At 44.0% G+C, this 24,980-nt stretch overlaps 1 protein-coding gene across 3 annotated transcripts in view; it reads right to left on the minus strand.

Annotated features, from left to right (window-relative positions):
* The window catches only part of LOC141113242 (uncharacterized), a 44,153-nt gene extending 19,816 nt beyond the window's left edge, over nucleotides 1-24,337 (minus strand). Inside the window, exons 1-2 of one of the 3 annotated variants that reach the window (XM_073606247.1) lie at nucleotides 24,144-24,337; nucleotides 2,400-2,744 (exon numbers count right to left, since the gene is read on the minus strand). In XM_073606247.1, coding sequence (XP_073462348.1) covers nucleotides 2,400-2,744; nucleotides 24,144-24,210 — 412 coding nt within the window. In that variant the 5' untranslated portion in view covers nucleotides 24,211-24,337. The remainder of the gene's footprint in view (nucleotides 1-2,399; nucleotides 2,745-24,143) is intronic. The other 2 variants (XM_073606246.1, XM_073606245.1) reach the window with 2 other exon arrangements.
* Nucleotides 24,338-24,980: the final 643 nt, after the last annotated feature.

Consider the following 24,980-nt stretch of genomic DNA (forward strand, 5'->3'; position numbering starts at 1 on the left):
TCACACAGGTTCGGGGCGTCTGCGGTCCGGATTGCAGAAGGGTCCTGTGTGTGCGAAGTCAGGCAAAAATGTGGACCTGAACCAGTGAACAGGGACGCACCGAACCCCATATGTGAACCCGGCCTAAACAGACAAACAAACGAAATTACGAACACAAATAAAAATACGAAATTACGAAAGGTCAAAGGATTGAAAATACGAAATGCAAATCATTCGTTATAGATGTCATTTTCTTTCTTATACTGTTTCGAAGTTTCGTATTTTCGTAAGTTTGTCCATTCGTAAGTTCGTATTTTCGCATGTTCGTTATTTTGCTTATTTGTGATTTCGTAATTTTCGTATTTTGGTTCTTGCAGCTATTCGAATGTTCGAATTGATCCGAAAGTACGAATACTAACAAATTTGTGCGAAAATCTATTCGTTACAAACCGAATTGCACATGTCTAGATTTCAAGGGGTATGAATACTTTTTCAAGGTACTGCAAGCAATGTTATCTTATCTTTAAGACCCCTTTCACACTGAGGTGTTTTTCAGGTGCTAAAGGGCTAAAAATAATGCCTGTAAAGTGCCTGAAAAACACCTCCCCTGCAGCCCCAGTGTGAAAGCCCGAGTGCTTTCACACTGGGGTGGTGCGATTGCAGGACGTTAGAAAAAGTCCTGCAAGCAGCATCTTTTGGGCAGTGAGGGAGCGGTGTATACAGCACTCCTCCACTGCCCCTACCATTGGAATCAATGGGCACCGCTGCCGAAGCGCCTGCAAAGTGCTTTGTGGGTGCATTTAACCCTTTATTCGGCCGCTAGCGGGGTTAAAAGCGCCCCGCTAGCAGCCGAAATGCGACACTATTACAGCGGTAAAATTAGCGGTGCTTTACCGCCAACGCCCCCCCCCCCGCCCCAGTGTGAAAGGGGTCTTAAAGTATATGTGAACCCTAAGAATAAACTTCTTTTATTTGTTCTCTCTTGATTTGATAAATATACTATCAAAAGAGTTTTGTTATATCTGTGGTTGATCCTGCTAGAAATTTAGTGAGATAATAACTTCCTGTGCACTCCGCCTCTGCTAACTGTTAAAAAATAGAATTGTTCCCTGCTATCTATGTGGACTACAGAACACCTCCGGACATGTTATCAAGATAAGGAGAATGGGGAAGGGGTGTTCTGATGTTCTAACACAGTCCATGTCCTAAGGTGACAATGTTGCTGCTCCATATTTACTGTAGCGTGAGTTAGCATTGTCACCATGAGACAGGAAATGTGTTACTGGCAAGATCACCAGGTACATACACAGGAAAAAAACTCTGATAAAAAAACCCCCAAAAAAACAATGCTGCGTCCATATCTAGCTACAATGTATTACATCTTTGTTCTTGTGTTTAGAAACACATTGCTATCATTTAGTCCTGACAACTCAATAAAGACAATGGGGAAAATTTACTAAAACTGGTGCACTTGGAATCTGGAGCAGCTGTGCATGGTAGCCAATCAGCTTTTAACTTCAAGCGGAGCTCCGCCAAAATTTTTTTGTAAAAGTCAGCAGCTACAAATACTGCAGCTGCTGACTTTTAAAACATGGACACTTACCTGTCCAGGGCGCCTGCGATGTCGGCACCCGAGGCCGAACCGTCTCTCGGTTCTCGGGTGCTGCCGCCTCCATCTTCGGTAAGGGAATCAGGAAGTGAAGGCTTGCGGCTCCACTTCCCGGTTCCCTACTGCGCATGCGCGAGTCGCGCAGCACAATACGGATGGTCCCTGCTGTCTCTGGGACCCGTGTGTTTCCCAGCAGACAGCGGGGGGGGGGAACAGGAAATGGCGTAAATAACCGCAGATTCTGCGGCTATCTATGCCGGAAGTGGGTACAAATACCTGTAATATACAGGATCTGCACCCCCCTCCCCACTGAAAGGTGCCAACTGTGACACCGGAGGGGGGGGGGGAAATCCGATGAGTGGAAGTTCCACTTTTGGGTGGAACTCCACTTTCAGTTTGGTCAATTAAGCTTTCACAATAAAACATGGAAGCTGATTGGCTTCTATGCAGAGCTGCACCAGATTTTGCATGCTCCAGTTTTAGTAAATAACCCCCAATGTGCCCTTATTGAGTTGTCAGGTAAGCATGATAATAAAACATTTTTTACAGCTCTGTGCAAACAGCACCCACTTTATAAGCAAGAGATTTTGCAAGGAGGTGTGACAAAGTGACAGGGTGACAGTGTCCATTGTATGGGAATTCAAAAATCACTTGAAGAAAGTCAAATGCAGAAATGGAGAAAGTAGAGTGAAGAATGTAGTCACCTTTTTGCCAAATCAGTTGCCAAATTGATTATTCATGCATGTCTAATTAGTAACATTTGCAACAGGCTGTAATAGGTGCAGTATTTAAATGTATTGGATGAACTTACCAACATAAATGTAGGTTCCTTCTCCAATGATGTCCACAAACTCTCCAAGGATTGCATCACAGATATAAAGGTCCGAGTCATCATGTGTCACATTCTTCAACATTAGAGTGAAATGTGGAGCCTGGCCAGAGTATGTCAGACGATTCTTATACTTCATGTGAATATATTCAGTATGGGTCGATTTCACTACTATAGTCATTAATTTTGTGAAACGTTTCCTGAAGAAAAAATTTTTAACTTTTATTGTCGCATCATTGCCACGGTCCACTGTGCAGTTAATGATTGCAGTTTCTCCAGGATTAAGTAGTAACTGTTTAGGTTCTTGTTTCACTAAAAAGCTTCCATCTAAGAGAAACAAATAATATATTATTTCACACTTGACATAACTTTAACTGATAACTAAACCTGGGAACAAAAAATGCAATAGGTGTTTAGGTTTAAACCAACCTTTCTCAACTTTTTTACCCAAAAAGAATCCTTAGAATTATTTTCATGTCTTGAGGAACCCTTGATGAGACAAATTAATTGGGTCAATGAGAAAAATGCACCTTACATTGGTGGCTAGTGGGAAGAATACAACCATTACAAACAGTTAAAAATATCAATGGTGTCATGCAGCTGGCTCTGTCAAGTGGTATTGGCCTTAGAACTATTCAAGCACCATCAAATGGGAGGTCAATTAGTCACAGTTCAAGGAGCCCCTACCAACCTCTGGAGGAAACCTTGGGTTTCATTGGACCCTGGTTGAGAATGGCTGCTTTAACTACTTTTCGCCCGTGAAATAATGAACAGACGGGAGCACTCTCATTCTGGGAGAATGTCCCTCGGACACAGCGCATCACCGATCACGGTAAAGAGCCCATGACATAGGTTCTTTACCATGTGATCAGCTGTGTCCAATCACAGTGTAAACAGGAAATGCCAGTTATCGGCATTCCTCTCCTCCTGCTGACAGAGCATGAGAAAAGGAGAGCCCATAAGCGGCATTCCTCAGCATCTGCACTGACAATCAGGGCACTGCTCATCAGTGTCCTGATGATCAGTGCAGCCCTAACAGTGCCCACCAGTGCTGCCAACTAGTGCCCATCAGTGATGCCTGTCAGTGGCCATCAGTGCCTCCTCATCAGTGCTGTCTATCAGTGTCACCTATCAGTGCCTCCTCATCAGTGCTGTCTATCAGTGTCACCTATCAGTGCCCATCAGTGCTGCATTTTACTGCCTCCTTATCAGTGCCCATTAGTGCCACTTCATTAGTGCGTCCTCATCAGTGCCCATTAGTGCCACTTCATCAGTGCGTCCTCATCAGTGCCCATCAGTGCAGCCTCATCAGTGCAGCCCATCAGCGCACATCAATAAAGGAAAAAAATTACTTGTTTACAACAGACACTAAGAAAAACATTTGTTTAGCAAAAAATAAAAACTCCAGTGGTGATTAAATACCACCAAAATAAATCTCTATCTGTCTCAAACAAAAATGATAACAATTTAGTTTAGGTACAGCATTGCATGGCTGGGTAATTGTCATTCAAAGTGCAACAGCACTGAAAGCTGAAAATTGGCCTGGACAGGAAGGGGGTGAAATGCCCTGTAGGCAAGTCGTTAAACATGTACTGGGTACAACATACATAGGTATAGCCAGTTGCTAGCATAAAGTACCCTCTTTAACCTCTTGAATACTGGGCACTTTTATCCCCTTCCTGCCCAGGCCAATTTTCAGCTTTCAGCACTGTCACATTTTGAATGACAATTGCGTGGTCATGCAACACTGTACCCATGAGAAATTTTTATAATTTTTTTTTTTTAACACAAATAAAGCTTTCTTTTGGTGGTACTTAATCACCACTGGATTTTTTTCTGTTTTGCTAAATAATCAAAAAAAGACAGAAAATGTTGAAAAAAACCCCAAACTTTTCTTTGTTTTTGCAAATAAGTAATCTTTCTTCATAAATGTAGGTCAAAATGTATTCTGTACATTTCTTTGGTGAAAATAACCCAAATCAGTGTTTCTTATTTAGTCTATAGGAAAGCTATAGAGTCCACAAACTATGGTGTGTATATATACAGTATATGAAAATTGATCCGTCCTGATGTACACCCTCATCTCTTGAGGCCCAAAAAGGCCAGAACAGTACAAATACCCTCAAATGACCTATTTTTGAAAAGTAGACAGTCAAAGGTATGGCAAGTTTTTTGAAGTTGTAATTTTTTTGTCAAAATTATTTAGAGAATGAAGAAATTTAAAAAAAAAAGTTTTTTTTTTTTTTTTTTTTTTTTTTTTTTACATACTATCACCAGTGCAGTACAGCGGTATCATATAACTGGTGTCGCGGTGATCAGGGACACTGACTGGTGACAGTATGTTAAATTAATTTTATTAACGTTTTTTCTTTTTTTTTTTAAGATTTTTTTTCTCTAACATACTGTGACTAGAATAATACAGTGTTACCATAGTAACACTGTACTACTCTGGGGAAGTGATCAGGATTTTTTTTTTCACATGGTACAGATGGGCTGTGATTGGCCCTGTCTCTACCATGTGATCATTGTGACCAATCACAGCTAGCAACACAATTGTATACAATGGTTTGCATGAAAGGAAGCCATCCATTGTTTACAATTGTCATGTGAGCTGCTGTGAATGGTCACAGCGATCACATGGCATTGGAAGCAGTCTGGTACAGTGATCAGTCATCGGCTGTGTCTGGTGGACACAGCCAGTGAGAGATTGTGCCACTGTGTGGCCCCCGAGCCTCGCAAGAGGCGTGTTCTGGGAGGACATCATATGACATCCTCCCAGAACAACGGTGTTAAAGAAAAAAAGGGAAATAAGCTCTGTAAGGTGTTTAGTGGGACAACAAGTAACAGTGTGACTTTTAACACAGTCAATATTTTGTTTCATCAGTCTATCAATTAAGGGTGTGGTTAATTGCTCCCAGGTGACTATTTAACTTGTTGTAGGACTCAGTTGAGCGTGCTCAGTTTGAAGCTGTGGAGCTTGGTGTAAGTGGAGCTTTTTTAAGTGGGAGTTATAAACAAGAGTTTAAAACAGGAGGTTATAACAGGGGTCATAGTACCTGTGTAGTGTGAGTATCTGAGTGTTGTCTGAGTAGTGTGTGTGGATCGTTAGTACTTGTGTATTGTGTACCTGTGTATTGTCTTGAGTATTAGTGCCAGGAAGCTAGTTGTTAGGTAATTTGGACAGGGTAAAATCCCCAAATCCTCACTAAATTTAATAGGTACGATGCCCGGCGGGTGTGGAGAGGCGACTCTTTGTACATCTTGCCGCATGTATGCGTTCCTTGATCATCCGATCGAGGGCGAATACTGCTGTGCAAAATGTAAGCACATTGTTTCCCTGGAAGCCCAGGTTCTGAATCTGGGGAAGCAACTGTCAGCACTGAGAAGTCCCTCCATACTAAAGGTGAGCCAGGAACGTACACGGCAGGTGCCGGCAGGGGCCAGCACAGAGGCGGGTGGAGACAAAGAGGTGCAGGCACTAGCAAAGAGTAGATGGGTGACAGTCAGGAGGGGTAGAGGGGGAAGTGCCAGGGAGGCCGATCCAGGACTGGAGCATCCCAATAAGTACGCTCCATTGAGTGACATTGGTGTAACCAGTCAGGGACCAGCACTGCTGGAGTTGAGGGACTCTCCTAGCTGCCAGGGGAAGAACTCCTCCAGTGAGAGTGGGGGGGGCAGCAAAGGGAAAGGAAAGACAGATTCTGGTGGTAGGGGACTCAATTCTTAGAAGGACAGAGAGGGCAATCTGTAACCAAGACCTGAAGCGCCGAACAGTATGTTGTCTACCGGGCGCTCGGGTTCGGCACATCACGGATCTTGTGGACGGATTACTGGCAGGGGCTGGGGAAGACCCGGCTGTCATGGTGCACGTTGGCACCAATGACAAAGTCAGAGGCAGATGGAGTGTCCTAAAGAACGATTTTAGGGACTTAGGAGCTAAATTGAGGAAAAGGACCTCCAAGGTAGTGTTCTCAGGAATACTACCGGTACATCGAGCCACACCAGAGAGGCAGAGGGAGATTAGGGAAGTAAACAAGTGGCTGAAGAGCTGGTGTAGTAAGGAGGGGTTTGGGTTCCTGGAGGACTGGGCCGACTTCTCAGTCGGTAACCGGTACTATAGAAGGGACGGACTGCACCTAAATGAGGAGGGTGCAGATCTGCTGGGAATGAAGATGGCCAAAAAGTTAGAGGGGTTTTTAAACTAGGCGATGGGGGGGAGGGTCCAGAGACAGTGATAGCCAGCGCGGAAGATATTCCAGAGGGTAGTATTGGGGGCATTAGTGGTAGGTTAACCAAAGCACAAAAACACAAGGTGAGTATAGTAGCAAGTCCAAGTTGCAATCTTGAAACACCCAATACGAGGACAATATGCGACCGGTCTAAACTATGTGGCATGTTCACCAATGCCAGGAGCCTGGCGGACAAGATGGGTGAACTAGAGATACTGTTGTACAAGGAGGATTTGGATTTTGTGGGAATTTCAGAGACCTGGTTCAACAGCTCTCATGATTGGCTGGCAAACATTCAAGGGTATACCCTATACCGCAAGGATAGAGAGGGTAAAAAAGGGGGAGGGGTATGCCTATATATCAAGAATAATGTACAAGTGAATGTGAGAGATGACATCACTGAGGGGGCTAGGGAGGAGGTGGAATCTTTATGGGTAGAGCTCCAAAGGGATGAAGCTAAGGGGAAAATAATACTGGGAGTATGCTATAGGCCCCCTAACCTGAGGGAGGAAGTGGAGACGGATCTCCTATCACAAATTGGATTAGCAGCAAGGATGGGAAGTGTTATCATAATGGGGGATTTTAATTATCCAGACATAGACTGGGCGGAGGGAACCGCGCATTCATTTAAGGCTCGCCAGTTCCTTAATGTCTTGCAGGACAATTTTATGGGTCAGATGGTAGACGCACCAACTAGAAATAAAACATTACTAGATCTACTGATTACCAACAATACAGACCTGATAACAGATGTGGAAATACGGGGCAATTTAGGTAACAGCGATCACAGGTCAATTAGTTTCAGTATAAATCACACAAATAGGAGACATGAAGGGAACACAAAGACACTGAATTTCAAAAGAGCCAACTTCCCTAAACTACAAACCTTGCTAAAAGGCATAAATTGGGATAAAATATTAGGAACAAAGAATACAGAGGAGAGATGGGTTTGCTTTAAGAGCATATTAAATAAGGGCATTAGCCAATGTATCCCATTGGGTAATAAATTTAAAAGAGCGAACAAACATCCTGGATGGCTTAACTCCAATGTAAAAATGCATATAAAAGCAAAGGAGAAGGCCTTCAAAAAATACAAGGTTGAGGGATCATCCACAGCATTCAGAATTTATAAAGAATGCAATAAGAAATGTAAGGGTGCAATTAGGATGGCTAAGATAGAACATGAAAGACACATAGCGGAGGAGAGCAAAAAAAATCCCAAGAAATTCTTTAAGTATGTAAACAGTAAAAAAGGGAGGACAGACCATATTGGCCCCATAAAGAATGAGGAAGGACATCTGGTTACAAAGGATGGGGAGATGGCAGAGGTATTGAATTTATTCTTCTCCTCAGTATTCACGAGTGAATCGGGGGGCTTCAGTAACCAAAACTGCAGTGTTTATCCTCATGACACAACACAGGAAGCACCTACATGGTTAACAGAGGATGGAATTAAAATTAGACTTGAGAAACTTAACATTAATAAATCACCGGGACCAGATGGCTTGCATCCGAGGGTACTTAGGGAACTCAGTCAGGTGATTGCCAGACCGTTGTTCCTAATTTTTACAGACAGTCTATTGACTGGAATGGTGCCAGCTGATTGGAGAAAAGCCAATGTAGCACCAATATTTAAAAAGGGCCCAAAAAACATCCCTGGGAATTACAGACCAGTTAGCCTAACATCAATAGTATGTAAACTCTTGGAGGGGATGATAAGGGACTATATACAAGATTTTAGTAATAAGAATGATATCATTAGCAGTAATCAGCATGGATTCATGAAGAATCGTTCTTGCCAAACCAATCTATTAACCTTCTATGAGGAGGTGAGTTGCCATCTAGATAAAGGAAGGCCCGTAGACGTGGTGTATCTGGATTTTGCAAAAGCATTTGACACAGTTCCCCATAAACGTTTACTGTACAAAATAAGGTGCGTTGGCATGGACCATAGGGTGAGTACATGGATTGAAAACTGGCTACAAGGGCGTGTTCAGAGGGTGGTGATAAATGGGGAGTACTCAGAATGGTCAGGGGTGGGTAGTGGGGTCCCCCAGGGTTCTGTGCTGGGACCAATCCTATTTAATTTGTTCATAAATGACCTGGAGGATGGGATAAACAGTTCCATCTCTGTATTTGCAGACGATACTAAGCTAAGCAGGGCAATAACTTCTCCGCAGGATGTGGAAATCTTGCAAAAAGACCTGAACAAATTAATGGGGTGGGCGACTACATGGCAAATGAGGTTCAATGTAGAAAAATGTAAAATAATGCATTTGGGTGTCAAAAATATGAATGCAATCTATACACTGGGGGGAGAACCTCTGGGGGAATCTAGGATGGAAAAGGACTTGGGGGTCCTAGTGGATGATAGGCTCAGCAACGGCATGCAATGCCAAGCTGCTGCTAATAAAGCAAACAGAATATTGGCATGCATTAAAAGGGGGATCAACTGCAGAGATAAAACGATAATTCTCCCGCTCTACAAGACTCTGGTCCGCCCGCACCTGGAGTATGCTGTCCAGTTCTGGGCACCAGTCCTCAGGAGGGACGTACTGGAAATGGAGCGAGTACAAAGAAGGGCAACAAAGCTAATAAAGGGTCTGGAGGATCTTAGTTATGAGGAAAGGTTGCGAGCACTGAACTTATTCTCTCTGGAGAAGAGACGCTTGAGAGGGGATATGATTTCAATTTACAAATACTGTACTGGTGACCCCACAATAGGGATAAAACTTTTTCGCAGAAGAGAGTTTAATAAGACTCGTGGCCACTCATTGCAATTAGAGGAAAAGAGGTTTAACCTTAAACTACGTAGAGGGTTCTTTACTGTAAGAGCGGCAAGGATGTGGAATTCCCTTCCACAGGCGGTGGTCTCAGCGGGGAGCATTGATAGCTTCAAGAAACTATTAGATAATCACCTGAATGACCGCAATATACAGGGATATGTAATGTAATACTGACACATAATCACACACATAGGTTGGACTTGATGGACTTGTGTCTTTTTTCAACCTCACCTACTATGTAACTATATGTAACTATGTAATATAGGCACTTCATATTGCCCCCCCCCCCTGGTTATCACTGATTAGCAAGAAGGAGACGCTGCCAAACAAAAGAGGATGGGAAATATAGTTTTGGTACATGGAATCACATGACACCACTGCGGAAAGGAAACTACGATTCCCAAAAATGTTTGCGGCTGGGAGGGAGGAGAAAAGCAATAAGGAGGAACACCTCGAGAAAGTTCTGGGTCCTAGTAGTCAGACTATAGAAGAGAAAGGATGCAGGAAACTGAGCACCGAGCCAGGTGGATTTACCTGTCCTGCAGCACAACTCATCTTCTGAGAAGTAGATGGGACTAGCAATTTCATACTCAGGCAAGATGCAGGATCTGAGTGAAGAAGCTGTCAGTCTCACCCTTGGCTACCATTCCCTCAAAGAGAAGATGGCTACCATCTTTAACAGTCAGCAATATTTCAGATAAACTGTCAGTTTCACTTCTGGCCACCATTACCTCCGAAAAATAGAACGACAGCCATCTTGAATAGTCAGCAGCAATTTCAGGGTGAGTTGTCAGCTTTACCGGTGGCTACTATTACAACGAGGTGTAGCCATTGGTAATTACTTGAAGGGAGTGAGATATTTCTGTATGCACTTTTTCAGTGATTTAAGACGAGGACTCCAGACAATTACAATGACTTCTCAGTAGGGATGAGCTTCGAGTTCGAGTCGAACTCATGTTCGACTCGAACATCGGCTGTTCGCCAGTTCGCCGAACAGTGAACAATTTGGGGTGCAAATTCGAATGCCGCGGAACACCCTTTAAAAGTCTATGGGAGAAATAAAAAGTGCTAAATTTTAAAGGCTTATATGCATGGTATTGTCCTAAAAAGTGTTTGGGGACCTGGGTCCTGCCCCAGGGGACATGGATCTATGCCAAAAGAAGTTTTAAAAACGGGAGCAGTGATTTTAATAATGCTTAAAGTGAAAAAATAGTGTAATATTAAAATAAACAAAAGTGTAATATTCCTTTAAATGTCGTACCTGGGGGGTGTCTATAGTATGCCTGTAAAGGGGCGCATGTTTCCCGTGTTTAGAACAGTCTGAGAGCAAAATGACATGTCAAAGGAAAAAAGTCATTTAAAACTACTCGCGGCTATTAATGAATTGCCGGTCCCGACAATACACATAAAAGTTCATTGATAAAAACGGCATGGGAATTCCCCACAAGGGAACCCCGAACCAAAATAAAAAAAAAATGACGTGGGAGGTCCCCCTAAATTCAATACCAGGCCCTTCAGGTCTGGTATGGATATTAAGGGGAACCCTGTGCCAAAATTTAAAAAAAGACGTAGGGGTCCCCCTCAAAATTCATATCAGACCCTTCAGGTCTTGTATGGATTTTAAGGGGAACCCCGCGCCAAAATTTAAAAAAAAATTGGCGTGGGGTCCCCCAAAAATCCATACCAGACCCTTATCCGAGCACGCAATCTGGCAGGCCACAGGAAAAGAGGGGGGGACGAGCGAGCGCCCCCACCCCTCCTGAACCGTACCAGGCCACATGCCCTCAACATTGGGAGGGTGCTTTGGGGTCCCCCCTAAAGCACCTTGTCCCCATGTTGATGAGGACAAGGGCCTCATGCCCACAACCCTGGCCGGTGGTTGTGGGGGTCTGCGGGCGGGGGGCTTATCGGAATCTGGAAGTCCCCTTTAACAAGGGGACCCCCAGATCCCGGCCCTTTCCCCTGTGTGAAATGCTAAGGGGGTACAAAAGTACCCCTACTATTTCACAAAAAAACTTCCATCCAATCGTGGATGCGTAGCGGCCCGAGAAGAAGATGAAGAAAAGAAGATGAAGACAAGGAGGTGCCGCGGAGGAAGATGCTGGACGAGAACACCAGAAGAACCATAACAACCAGAAGAACCAGAAGAGGAAGAAGATGGAGGAAGAAACCGAAGCATGAAGGAAGAAAGAAGTTAGAAGAAAGAAGATAGAAGAAATAAAGGAATTGTCAAAAACTGTCTCTTGTAATTTTTAACATTTTTGACAGTTTTTTTGTGAAATGGTAGGGGTACTTTTGTACCCCCTTACCATTTCACACAGGGGGGAGGGCCGGGATCTGGGGGTCCCCTTGTTAAAGGGGGCTTCCAGATTCCGATAAGCCCCCCGCCCGCAGACCCCCGCAACCACCGGCCAGGGTTGTGGGGATGAGGCCCTTGTCCTCATCAACATGGGGACAAGGTGCTTTAGGGGGGACCCCAAAGCACCCTCCCAATGTTGAGGGCATGTGGCCTGGTACGGTTCAGGAGGGGGGGCGCTCTCTCATCCCCCCCTCTTTTCCTGTGGCCTGCCAGGTTGCGTGCTCGGATAAGGGTCTGGTATGGATTTTTGGGGGGACCCCACGCCAATTTTTTTAAAATTTTGGCGCGGGGTTCCCCTTAAAATCCATACCAGACCTGAAGGGTCTGGTATGAATTTAGAGGGGGACCCCTACGTCATTTTAAAAAAAAAATGTTGGCAGTTTTTTGTTTTGTGACTGCATTTCATGGTAGTAAATTATTATAAGGTTGTGATTATAGTTGTAAAACCTTGTCTTTGTTGACTCACTTACCTTCAATATACTCAAAGGCAATTTAAACTGGTGTGGTTTCTTTGTGTAAAGGGTTTACCAGAGTGTAAGAAGAAGGGATTACCAAATTAGTGACATCTACCTACAAAAAAAAGTATTCATACCCCTTGAAACGTTCTACATTTTGTCATGTTACAACCAAGAACGTAAGTGTATTCTATTGGGATTTTATGTGATAGACCAACACAAAGTGGCACATAGACATGTGCGGCTCGTTTCATTCCGAAATAAAATTCAGACAAATTTTCGTTATTTGGAAATTCGGATGTATCTGAATTTCCAAATTAGAATAGTATCGAATTTAAACAAATCCAAAATAACGAAGAACAAAAATCAGACGAAATAGAATTCAAATCGTTTTCGAATCGTTTTCAAATAGTTTTCGAATTCAAATAGTTTTCCAATTTCCAAAGAGAATAAAATAGAATAGAAAATAAAGGAATAGAATAGAAAAAAAAATATTTTCTATTCTATATTATTCTTTTTGGAAATTGGAGACCTATTCGAAATTGATTCGAAAACTTTTCAAATCGATTTGAAAACGAATAAACAAAACAAATTCCGAAAATGAATGAAACAAATGAAACTAATGAAACATGTCTAGTGGCACATAGTTGTGAAATGGAAGGTAAATGATAAACGGTTTTCACTTTTTTTTTTTTACAAATAAATATCTAAAAAGTGTGGTGCACATTTGTATTCAGCCCCTGAGTCAATACTTTGTAGAACCACCTTTTGCTGTAATTACAGCTGCAAGTCCTTTTGGGTATGTCTCTACTAGCTTTACACATCTAGAGTGAAATTTTTGCCCATTGTCCTTTAAAAAATAGCTCAAGCTCTGTCAGATTGGATGGAGAGAGTCTGTGAACAGCAATTTTCAAGTCTTGCAATAGATTGACAACTGGATTTAGGTCTGGACTTTGACTGGGCCATTCTAAGACCCCATTCACACAGGGGCAACACGACTGCCCGGGCGACTTGCAAAACGACTTCTGTATAGAAGTCTATGCAAGTCGCCCCAAGTCGCCCCCGAAGTCGTACAGGAACCTTTTTCTAAGTCGGAGCGACTTGCGTCGCTCCCCTTAGAACGGTTCCATATCACAGAACGGGAGGCGACTTGTCAGGCGACTAGGTCGCCTGACAAGTCGTCCCTGTGTGAATGGGCTCTAAGGGTCCTTTCACACGGGGCGGATCCGTGATGATCCGCCCTGTGAACATCCGCTTGCTCAGCGGGGATCGCTCCGTGGATCCCCGCTGAGCAGTCAGATGACAGGTCCGTCGCTGCTCACTGTGCAGCGACGGACCTGTCAGAGCGCCGCTCTCCCCTATGGGGGATCGGATGACGACGAACCGTAGTGTCCATCGTCACCCGATCCGATCCGAAAACGGATGGAAAAGTAGGTTTTTCCTCCGTTACACTTTTTCGGATCGGAGCGGGTCGGATGTCAGCGGACATGTCACCGCTGACATCCGATGCTCCATAGAGGTCTATGGAGGGTCCGTTCAGGTCCGCCTAAAAAACTGACAGGCGGACCTCAACGGATCTTCAGTGTGAAAGAGGCCTAACTCATGAATGTGCTTTGATCTAAACCAGCCCTCAAATTTTCCACTCGCACACTCGCATTTTTCGAGTGGAAAATGGCTGTTGGTGAGCATGGGGCTGCCTCAGAGTGGGGGGACGAGCACCGCTGGTCTGTCTCCCAGCCAGGGGAAGAGAGAGGTGAGGAAGAGGCGAGCTGTCCGTATCAGCAAAGAGCGGGATTGCCCGCTGTAATAGCTTTCATTAGAATTTCCTGTGTTCCCGGGGCTCATCGTCACATAGCCCCACCTCTTGGCCCAGCGCCTTTGATAGACAGAACACCGGTCCAATGCGGGACATGTGACGTCATCAAAGGCGTCGGGCCAAGAGGCGGGGCTATGTGACGGTGAGCCCTGGGAACACGGGAAATTCAAATGAAAGCTATTACAGCGGACAATCCCACGCTCTGCTGATCTGGATGGCTCGCCTCTTCCTCTGCACAGGTGAGGCTGCATTGGGCACAGGTCACACTGCATTGGGCACAGGTGGGCACAGGTGAGGCTGCATTGGGCACAGGCCACGCTGTATTGGGCACAGGTGAGGCTGTATTGGGCACTGGACATGCTACATTGGGCACAGGCAGGCCACGCTGCATTGGAAACAGGCAGGCATTGGGCACAGGTGAGGCTGCATTGGGCACAAGTCACGCTGCATTGGGCACAGGTGGGCAGAGGTGAGGCTGCATTGGGCACAGGCCATGCTGCATTGAGCACAGGCGAGGCTGCATTGGGCACAGGTGAGGCTGCATTGGGCACAGGTGAAGCTGTATTGGGCACAGGCCACGCTGTATTGGGCACAGGCCACGCTGTATTGGGCACAGGCCACACTGTATTGGGCACAGGTGGGGCTGCACTGATAAAGTTGTTGTTAACATTTATTTTTGTAACTTAATTCTGCATTAAACATTTAAGTGTCATTTCATGAGATCATTTATGAGGGCGTGTTTAGGGGTGGGATTAAGGGCAGGGCATGGTAGGGGTTGGGTGGGGCAACTGGTGGCGAGTAACACTTAAGGCCTGGCTAGTAGCTCAGGACTTGAAATTTTGAGCCCTGATCTAAACCCTTCCATTGTAGCTCTGGCTGTATGTTTAGGGTCGTTGTCCTGCTGGAAGGTGAACCTCTGTCCCAGTCTCAAGTCTTTTGCAGAATCTAACAGGTTTTCTTCTAAGATTGCCCTGTATTTGGCTCCATTCATCTTCCAGTCAACTCTGACCAGCTTCCCTGTCCCTGCTGAAGAAAAGCATCCCCACAACATGATGCTGCCACCACCATATTTCACAGTGGGGATGGTGTGTTCAGGGTGATGTGCAGTGTTAGTTTTCCGCCACACATAGCGCTTTGCTTTTAGGCCAAAAAGTTCAATTTTTGTCTTATCTGACCAGAGCACCTTCTCACATGTTTGCTGTGTCCCCCACATGGTGTCTCGCAAACTGCAAACAGGGATTCTTATGGCTTTCTTTCAACAATGGCTTTCTTCTTCCACTCTTCCATAAAGGCCAGATTTGTGGAGTGAACGAGTAATAGTTGTCCTGTGGACAGATTCTCCATTCTTAGCTGTGGATCTCTCCAGCTCCTCCAGAGTTACCATGGGCCTCTTGGCTGCTTCTCTGATTAATGCTCTCCTTGCCTGGCCTGTCAGTTTAGGTGGACAGCCATGTCTTGTTAGGTTTGCAGTTGTGCCATATTCTCTCCATTTTCAGATGATGGATTGAACAGTGCTTCGTGAGATGTTCAAAGCTTGGGATATTGGTTTATAACCTAACCCTGCTTTAAGATTCTCCACAACTTTATCCCTGACCTGTCTGGTGTGTTCCTTGGCCTTCATGATGCTGTTTGTTCACTAAAGGTTCTCTAACAAACAGGGTGGATTTGATTTAAATCAAGTCGATTTAAATCATGATTTAAATCACTAGTAAAATAGCTTGATTTAAATCAACTTGATTTAAATCATAATTTTTAAAGAGCAAGTGTCATCTCTGTCCCACAGCAGCTCCTCCTCTGACCCGCTGTTGACTCACGGACAGTCCCATTCTCTTTAATGGGACGGCTGGTGATGCGGCAGTGACACAACAAGGTGAGGGACTTGGCAGCAAGTGAGTGGATGCCCGCTAACAGGCGCTGCCATGATGGATCTGAAATGACAGGTTCTCTTTAAATGTAAGGACTTATTCTTGATGGTAGTTATAATCTTTGAAATTTGCAAATAAAATGAAGGTTTCCTGTTTAGAATAATAAGCTGCCAGGTTAGTAAAACAGCGATAGCAGAACCGATTCAATCTAGTGTACATAGATTTGCAAAACAATTGGATAAAGGAATACAGTATTCGTGAACTTTGTTTTATCTCATGGTTACTGTGAAATTGTGTGAATGCATCAATGCAGTGCATGTTATCTCAGCTTGCAGAGTTTGGATTAATTGAATGAGTTTACGAACAATTTAAATATTGCAGAATATACAGCCTCATGCTACATAACTAAGCTCCATTTCATGCTGAATAAACACAATTATTAATGGTAATTAATCTTAAATAGAAAACTATCTTTAGATTGATTTTTACTCCAAAAGCATTTTATTAAAAAAAAATTGATAAAAATCAAAAAAATCGATTTTAAATAAAAAAAATCTAATTTTAAATTTTAAAAAAATCTGATTTTTTTCAATTTAAAAAAAAAAAAACATTGATTTATATCCACCCTGCTAACAAACCTCTGAGCACTTCACAGAACAGCTGTATTTATACTGAGATGAAATCACACACAGGTGACTTCTGAAGGCAATTGGTTCCATTAGATTTTAGTTATGGCCCGTACACATGATCCAAATATCGTACAAAAACGGTCGTCCGAGGAAGGATCGTACGATTTTCGGATCGTGTGTACACTACTTTCGACAACCGATCACGACCATTCACCCGATCTTATTCGATCGGGCATGCATGAAAATTTTCCTCGTACAATTCCAGATCGTACGGTTTTCGGTTAGTCAGTATAGTTGTCGTCCGAAAATTCAATACAAATACATTACAACACATGACATCACTTCCGATTTTTTTTTTCTGTCGTACGAGAATTTTCGTGACTTTATTTAGCTATTCAATTTCTACTTGCGACTATTAACGGTCGTACGATCGGTCGTACGATATTCGGATCGTGTGTACAGGCCATTAGTATCAGAGCAAAGGGGGCTGAATACAATCACGCGCCACACTTTTCAGATATTTATTTGTAAAAGAATTTGAAAAGCATTTACCATTTTCCTTCCACTTTACAATTATGTGCCACTTTGTGTTGGTCTATCACATAAAATCTCAATAAAATACATTTATGTTTTTGGTTGTAACCAGGGGCGGCCCGTCCATAGGGGGCGCCCGGGCGCCACCCCCCTTCTCCTGTAGTCACCAAAAAAAAACAATGAAAAAAAAAAAAATAAAAAAAAACTTTTTAAAAATGTCCCCTTTAAGAAAAAAAAAATGAAAAAAAATGTCCTTTAACTAAGTGCACTGTGGAGCCGGACACAGTGGACTATGGGAAGCACCACATCAATTCAATCACAAGATTGCAGACGTGGCGCTTCATTTGCGGGCCTTTAACCCGCCTTGCGGCGCAATCGAAGACGCCGATTAGTTAGAATCACTATGGGCGGGAGCATTGTGGTTTAAATTTCGATGTTACTTCCAGGTTTCGTGAAACCCAGAAGTGACGTCGGCAGCTTCATTCTTTGCATGGAGCGGAGCTGAAAGCAGTGCTCTGGCGGTGGGGCGCTGCACGCTGTTTTTAGCTACAGGAAACAAACAGTCATGTAAACTGTGCCTGAGTGAGCACTCACTGACTGGTACAGAAGCTCCGCCCATTCCTCTAAGCAGATCCATGTCGGGACTCGGGAGGAAGAAACTGGAGTGGAGGAGAAAGTCAGCCAGGTCAGTCCAGTGAAGGGGGACAAATTATCCCCCTAGTGACATTGTCCCCATGTCAGGAGAGCCATTACTGGAGGCACTGTGAGTCCAGACTGAGAACACTGAGCAGTGAGAGGGAATTGACTGAAACTAAGAGCAAGTGAGTAATACTTCCACCCCTCACCCCACCCCGCCCACCATCCCTCTGTCCCTGATCCCATCCCACCACCATCCCTCTGTCCCTGATCCCATCCCACCACCATCCCTCTGTCCCTGATCCCATCCCACCACCATCCCTCTGTCCCTGATCCCATCCCACCCACCATCCCTCTGTCCCTGATCTCATCCCTCTGTCCCTGTTCCCATCCCACCCACCATCCCTCTGTCCCTGATCTCATCCCTCTGTCCCTGATCCCATCCCACCCACCATCCCTCTGTCCCTGATCTCATCCCTCTGTCCCTGATCCCACCCCACTAACCATCCCTCTGTCCCCGATCCCATCCCACCCACCATTCCTCTGTCACTGATCCCACCCCACCCACAATCCCTCTGTCCCTGATCCCACCCCACCCACAATCCCTCTGTCCCTGATCCCACCCCACCACCATCCCTCTGTCCCTGATACCATCCCACCCACCATCCCTCTGTCCCTGATGGGCTGTGAGACAGATTACTGTGTCCTTAGAGTCCTGTGTATTATGTACAGCCTGGTATATGATGTACAGAGCCCTGTATATAATGTAGAGCCTGGTATATGATGTACAGAGCCCTGTGTATAATATACAGCCTGATATATGATGTACTACAGGGGACGGAGTGGGTGGATTCTATAAGGGGTGGGGCTTATGAGAAGTGGGAGGGGTCAAAAAGAGTGGGTGGGGTCTAGCACCCCCCATCCTAAAACTTCACCAGCCGCCACTGGTTGTAACATGACAAAATTTGGAGAATTTCAAGGCGTATGAATACTTTTTCAAGGCATTGTAGTTATCACATGAGTACAAACACCAGCAAACAACTCTATTCCAATATAAGATTACATTATGATCTCCAAATGTGGAGAAACACTTTACCTTCCTGGGCTCTCAGCTAGCTACAGTATCTCACAAAAGTGAGTACACCCCTCACACTTTAGAAAATATTTTTATTATATCTTTTCATGTGACAACACTGAAGAAATGACACTTTGCTACAATGTAAAGTAGTGATACAGCTTGTATAACAGTGTAAATTTGCTGTCCCCTCAAAATACCTCAACACACAGCCATTAATGTCTAAACCGCTGGAAACAAAAGTGAAAATGTCCAAATTGGGCCCATTTAGCCATTTTCCCTCCCCCGGTGTCATGTGACTCGTTAGTGTTACAAGGTCTCAGGTGTGAATGGGGAGCAGGTGTGTTAAATTTGGTGTTACCGCTCTCACTCTCTCATACTGGTCACTGGAAGTTCAACATGGCACCTCATGGCAAGGAACTCTTGGAGGATCTGAAAAAAATTGTAGTTGCTCTACATAAAGATGGCCTAGGCTATAAGAAGATTGCCAAGACCCTGAAACTGAGCTGCAGCACGGTGGCCAAGACGAATACAGCGGTTTAACAGGACAGGTTCCACTCAGAATAGGCCTCGCCATGGTCGACCAAGGAAGTTGAGTGCACGTGCTTAGCATCATATCCAGAGGTTGTCTTTGGGAAAGAGACATACGAGTGCTGCCAGCATTGCTGCAGAGGTTGAAGGGGTCAGCGTGTCAGTGCTCAGACCATACGCCGCACACTGCATCAAATTACTCTGCATGGCTGTCCTCCCAGAAGATAGCCTCTTTTAAAGATGATGCACAAGAAAGGCTGCAAACAGTTTGCTGAAGACAAGCACACTAAGGACATGGATTACTGGAACCATGTCCTGAGGTCTGATGAGATAAACTTATTTGGTTCAGATGGTGTCAAGCGTGTGTGGCGGCAACCAGGTGAGGAGTACAAAGACAAGTGTGTCTTGCCTACAGTCAAGCATGGTGGTGGGAGTGTCATGGTCTGGGGCTGCATGAGTGCTGCAGTTCATTGAGGGAACCATGAATGCCAACATGTACTGTGACATAATGATGCAGAGCATGATCCCCTTCCATTGGAGACTGGGCCTGCAAGGCAGTATTTCAACATAACCAAACACACCTCCAAGACGACCACTGCCTTGCTAAAGATGCTGAGGGTAAAGGTGATGGAGTGGCCAAGCATGTCTCCAGACCTAAACCCTATTGAGCATCTGTGGGCATCCTCAAATGGAAGGTGGAGGAGCACAAGGTCTCTAACATCCACCAGCTCAGTGATGTCATCATGGAGGAGTGGAAGAGGACTCGGGGGGCAACCTGTGAAGCTCTGGTGAACTCCATGCCCAAGAGGGTTAAGGCAGTGCTGGAAAATAATGGTGGCCACACAAAATATTGACACTTTGGGCCCAATTTGGACATTTTCACTTAGGGGTGTACTCACTTTTGTTGCCAGCGGTTTAGACATTAATGGCTGTGTGTTGAGTTATTTTGAGGGGACAACAAATTTACACTGTTATACAATCTGTACACTCACTACTTTACATTGTAGCAAAGTGTCATTTCTTCAGTGTTGTCACATGAAAAGATATAATAAAATATTTACAAAAATGTGACGGGTGTACTCACTCTTGTGAGATACTGTATATATACTGTATATAATGCAAATGGACATTTAGGAGAGAGTATAAAGGAAGGTCTAGTTGGTATAACTGCATTGCATGTTATTGCGGGGAATTTGAGGTGCTTCCCCATTGACTTGAATGTGTAGCTACAAGTTGGCTCAACTTTGCCACAAGCGTGAAAGGAAGCATCGCAGCCGTGACATGTAAACATCCCTGTACACTGCCTATTGCAGCTTAAGTGTGTGTGTGTGTGTGTGTGTGTGTGTGTGTGTGTGTGTGTGTGTGTGTGTGTGTGTGTGTGTGTGTGTGTGGGGGGGGGGCAAGAACACAGCTTAACCGTGCATACTGTATTCCCCAAGTCTGCAAGTTTAGACTGCAATTCTAAACGAGGCTGTAAGTTAGTAAATCCACTGTGACAGGAGGGCAGGAAAAATGATGGGTTGTGTCCCGGATGGGAGATATGTTTGTCCCATGTTCAGGGCCAGTTCACACCTTGAATCAGGAATGCACTATTTGTTCCTATGCGATTCACATGCGATCTGAGTGCAGTGCAGCTAATTCGTTTGAATGGGCTGGAATCAGGCCAGACCGAACCAAAATAGTGCATGCACTACTTTACAAAATGCACAGCAACTGGATCGCATGGTACTACTGTACCATGCGATTCGGTGCAGGCAAAAGCACATTATTTGCGTCAATTTAACATTGACACTTGCTGCAGATAGCAACTGCAGTGCGTTTTGAATGCAGTGTGGGAGACGTGCACAGAACGTGAGTTTCCCGCACTACATTCTGATGTGAACTGACCTGCAAGCAATTTACGGACGTTTTTTTTCTTTTTGTGCTGTGTAGTGAGCTTGCTTGGCTTGCTGAGGGGTTAACGAGCCCAGCTAAAGCAGGTCTGAGTAAATTGAGCTCTATTTGCCCTGGTTCACACTGATTCGAATCTGAAGCGATTTAGATGAGTTCCAAAAAGCCTGGATTCGCATGTCATCTGAAATAACATTGTGTTCAATGACACTCGTTCACTTCTATGTGTTGTGATTGCAATGCAGCTAGAAAAAAAGGTGCATGTTTACTGCGGTGCAGTGCGATTTTCATCTCCATAGACATCAATGGAAACCGCAGTGAAATCGCATCTTGTGTTCACATGTGTGCAAATACAGCTGGTACTATTGGCCTGAAAAAAAATAACTGCAGCTGAGCCCAATCCCATCTGAAATCACATTAACCACTTGCCGACCAGCTGCCGTCATTATACTGCGGTGGATCGGCTCTCCTGTGCAAATCACTGTAGCTGTACGGCGGCTCATGCAGGCGCAGTTGCGGGCGGGCAGGCTCCCGCTGCACACTGCGTGAGCGTGCCAGCGGATCAGGCGGACTTGACGTCCGCCGGCGACCCGCGATCACCTATTAGAGGCAGAACAGGCATCTGCCATTGTAAACAAGGCGATTCCCCATTCTGACAGGTGACCAAGTGATCGGGAACAGTGACCTCTGTCATGTCCCTGGCAGCCCATCCCCCCTACAGTTAGAACAAACTGAAGGAACACAGTTAACCCCTTGATCGCCCCCTAGTGTTAACCCCTTCCCTGCCAGTGGCATTTCTACCTTGATCAGTGCATTTTTATAGCACTGATCAATGTAATAATGTCACTGGTCCCCAAAAAGTGTCATTTGGGGTCAGATTTGTCCGCCACAATGTCGCAGTCCCGCTAAAAATCGCAGATCGCTGTCATTACCAGTAAAAACAATAAACATAAATAAAAGTCCCTAAATCGATCCCCTATTTTGTAGATGCAATAACTTTTGCGCAAACCAATCAATATACGCCTATTGCGATTTTTTTTTTTTTACCAAAAATATGTAGAATATATTTCTGATGAATACATTATTTTTTTATATATTTTTTGGATATGTATAATAGCAAAAAGTTAAAAATTATAATTTTTTTTTTCAAATTTCTTTGTTTATAGCGCAAAAAATAAAAACCACAGAGGTGATCAAATACCACCAAAAGAAAGCTCTGTTTATGGGAAAAAAAGGACGTCAATTTTGTTTGGGTACAACAGTGCAGGACCGCGCAATTGTCAGTTAAAACAACACAATGCCGTATCGCAAACAATGGCCTGGTCATTAAGGGGGCAAATCCTTCCGGGGCTGAAGTGGTTAAACTTGCATTACAATCACACTGTCTTATGCACAAATTGCACCACAAAATCGCAGTGTGCTCTGAAAAGGAGCACAAATCTGCATGTAAATGGAACCCATTCACTCCTCATCAGTGTGAACCCAGCCTAAAACTCCCAGTCTGCTTAGGAAAGATGCTGCACCCTGGAGACTGCCTTTGTGGTGAGATTAAAGTGATACTAAACACACACTGCTTATTTACAGTATCCCTTCTCTTTCAGAATGTGGATGGTGGGACTGTTATTATTTTAATTTTAAAAAGTACCTTTTTTTGCTAATGAACATACAGCTGTCATATGACCTAGCTCTTTCCCAGCCCATCTTTAGGGAAACAGTGGCAGGAGGAGCTTCTAGTCCTCTGTTACTGGTCTGTTCAAAATAAAAAAAAACAACAGCCTTTGGGATGCATAGTAAAAATAATTAATTAATAATAATAAACTGTTTTAAATTGCCATATGAATATATATTTGAAATTTAAAAATAAGAATAAAAAATTCCCCATTGCAAAACACTAATAGATAATTCACAGTAGAGCAAAACACAAATATAAGCAAATTAGTGCAACATATATCTAAAAAAATTCAATAAATTGTGTCAAATTGCATAATATTAAATGAGTCCTTTAAGTGAAAGAGTCCAAATATAAAGTGCTGAACATCCGTGTGGAATCCTATTAAAGGATAATAACTGCACCACAAATCCACCACCAGGGGGCTTCATGCGATCCCTTGTCCCTTTAGAGTGAATAATATGCAATTTAACACATTTTTTTTTATGGCATTTTTTAGATATTTGGTGCACTGATTTTATTATATTTGTTTCACGCTACTGTGAATTATCTATTAGTGTTTTGCAATTTATTTTTGTCTTTTCATTGATATATTTAAAAATTGAATCTTTACAATTTTTGGCAATAACATGATGTGGGAGGATTTCTGCCAACCACAGCCCCTCCAGCCTGTGTCTTAGAATAGCCGTGCATTAATTCTTTTGTGATCCATTTTGTTTTGTTTTTTTTAGCTGCTAAGATGCATTAATTTTGCATGTGATTTGTCTGTTAATTGTTACATGCTCTAAAATTTCCTTAAGCCCCCATTCACATCGGCGCGATTTGACATGTCAAATTGCATGCCAAATTGCAGCCTTTTGCCAGCAACGGCGCTGTCCCAATCGGTGCGTCGCCGACTTTGTGTCATCGCATCAATTTTGAAAAGTAGTTCCTGCGCTACATTTTGGGAGCGATTTCAGTAGACATCTGTGCATGAACACGCACAGATGTCTTTCAAATCGCCCCCCGAACTCGCACTAAAATGCGGGTTGAAATTGTGCGATTTAAAACCCGTGTTCAGTGTGAACGAGGGCTAAAACAGACCTTTAAATAAGGTTTGTAAATTCAATCTTATGCCTTTTGTGTTTTTCCTTTATATTTCCATCACTAAAATACATCCGAACGAGTTTACTGAAGTCTTATCCCCCAAAGTACAGCAAATACAGTATATTAAAATATAACATGGTGAAAAACAAAGAAAACTTTTACTTACTGTTAAGACAGACATCTAAGGCCATAGTGACAGAGCACAGCAGACAGATAAATGTCTTCAGCAACATTTCCTCTACGATTTCTTTCTAGCTGTGGTTCACCTGCGAGGTTTCGTCCCCTATGTTCTTCTGTATCTTGTTTTCAGTATATATAACATAACATGCCACCCCCACTCCTAAAGCCCACCTACTTAGTGTTATGAGTAAGCACCAGTAGTTAAGGTGTGAAACATGTCAGCTGTTGATTTCATTTTTTGCTGTATGGTTTTTAACCAATAAAGAAATCGTTGTTTGAGTGCGGCGATGCAGATTGAATTCTTTTCAATATTCTTCTTCTGCATCTTGTTTTCAGTATATATAACATAACATGCCACCCCCACTCCTAAAGCCCGCCTACTTAAAGACCTCATGTACATTGCTGCTGGTAAACGGACGTTCAGAGGCAGTTGGATGCTTTTTTCAGCTGCCCCTAAACTCATCCAATGTTATCTTATGTGTACATGTACACAGGTTCATTTAACCACTTCCCGACCGGCGCACGTCGATGTACGTCGGCAGAATGGCACAGCTGAGCAAATGGGCGGACTGACAACTCATGGGGCCCCCGGGCAATAGGAGATTAAGGGGCCACACAGTATACACACACACAGTATACAATCACACAGTATACACATACATGTACACACAGTATACACAGACAGATGTAAAAAAAAACACAGATTTATACATACTGTCCCTGGTTTTACTGAGGCTGGCAACCCTGATGGGGCCCCCTAGTGGCCCAGGGCCCTCGGGCAGTGCCCGAGTCGCTCAATGGTCAGTCCGCCCCTGGCGTACAG

Source organism: Aquarana catesbeiana, linkage group LG12 (genome assembly GCF_042186555.1).
Source record: "Aquarana catesbeiana isolate 2022-GZ linkage group LG12, ASM4218655v1, whole genome shotgun sequence".
In the NCBI taxonomy this organism is placed as follows: Eukaryota; Metazoa; Chordata; class Amphibia; order Anura; family Ranidae; genus Aquarana; species Aquarana catesbeiana.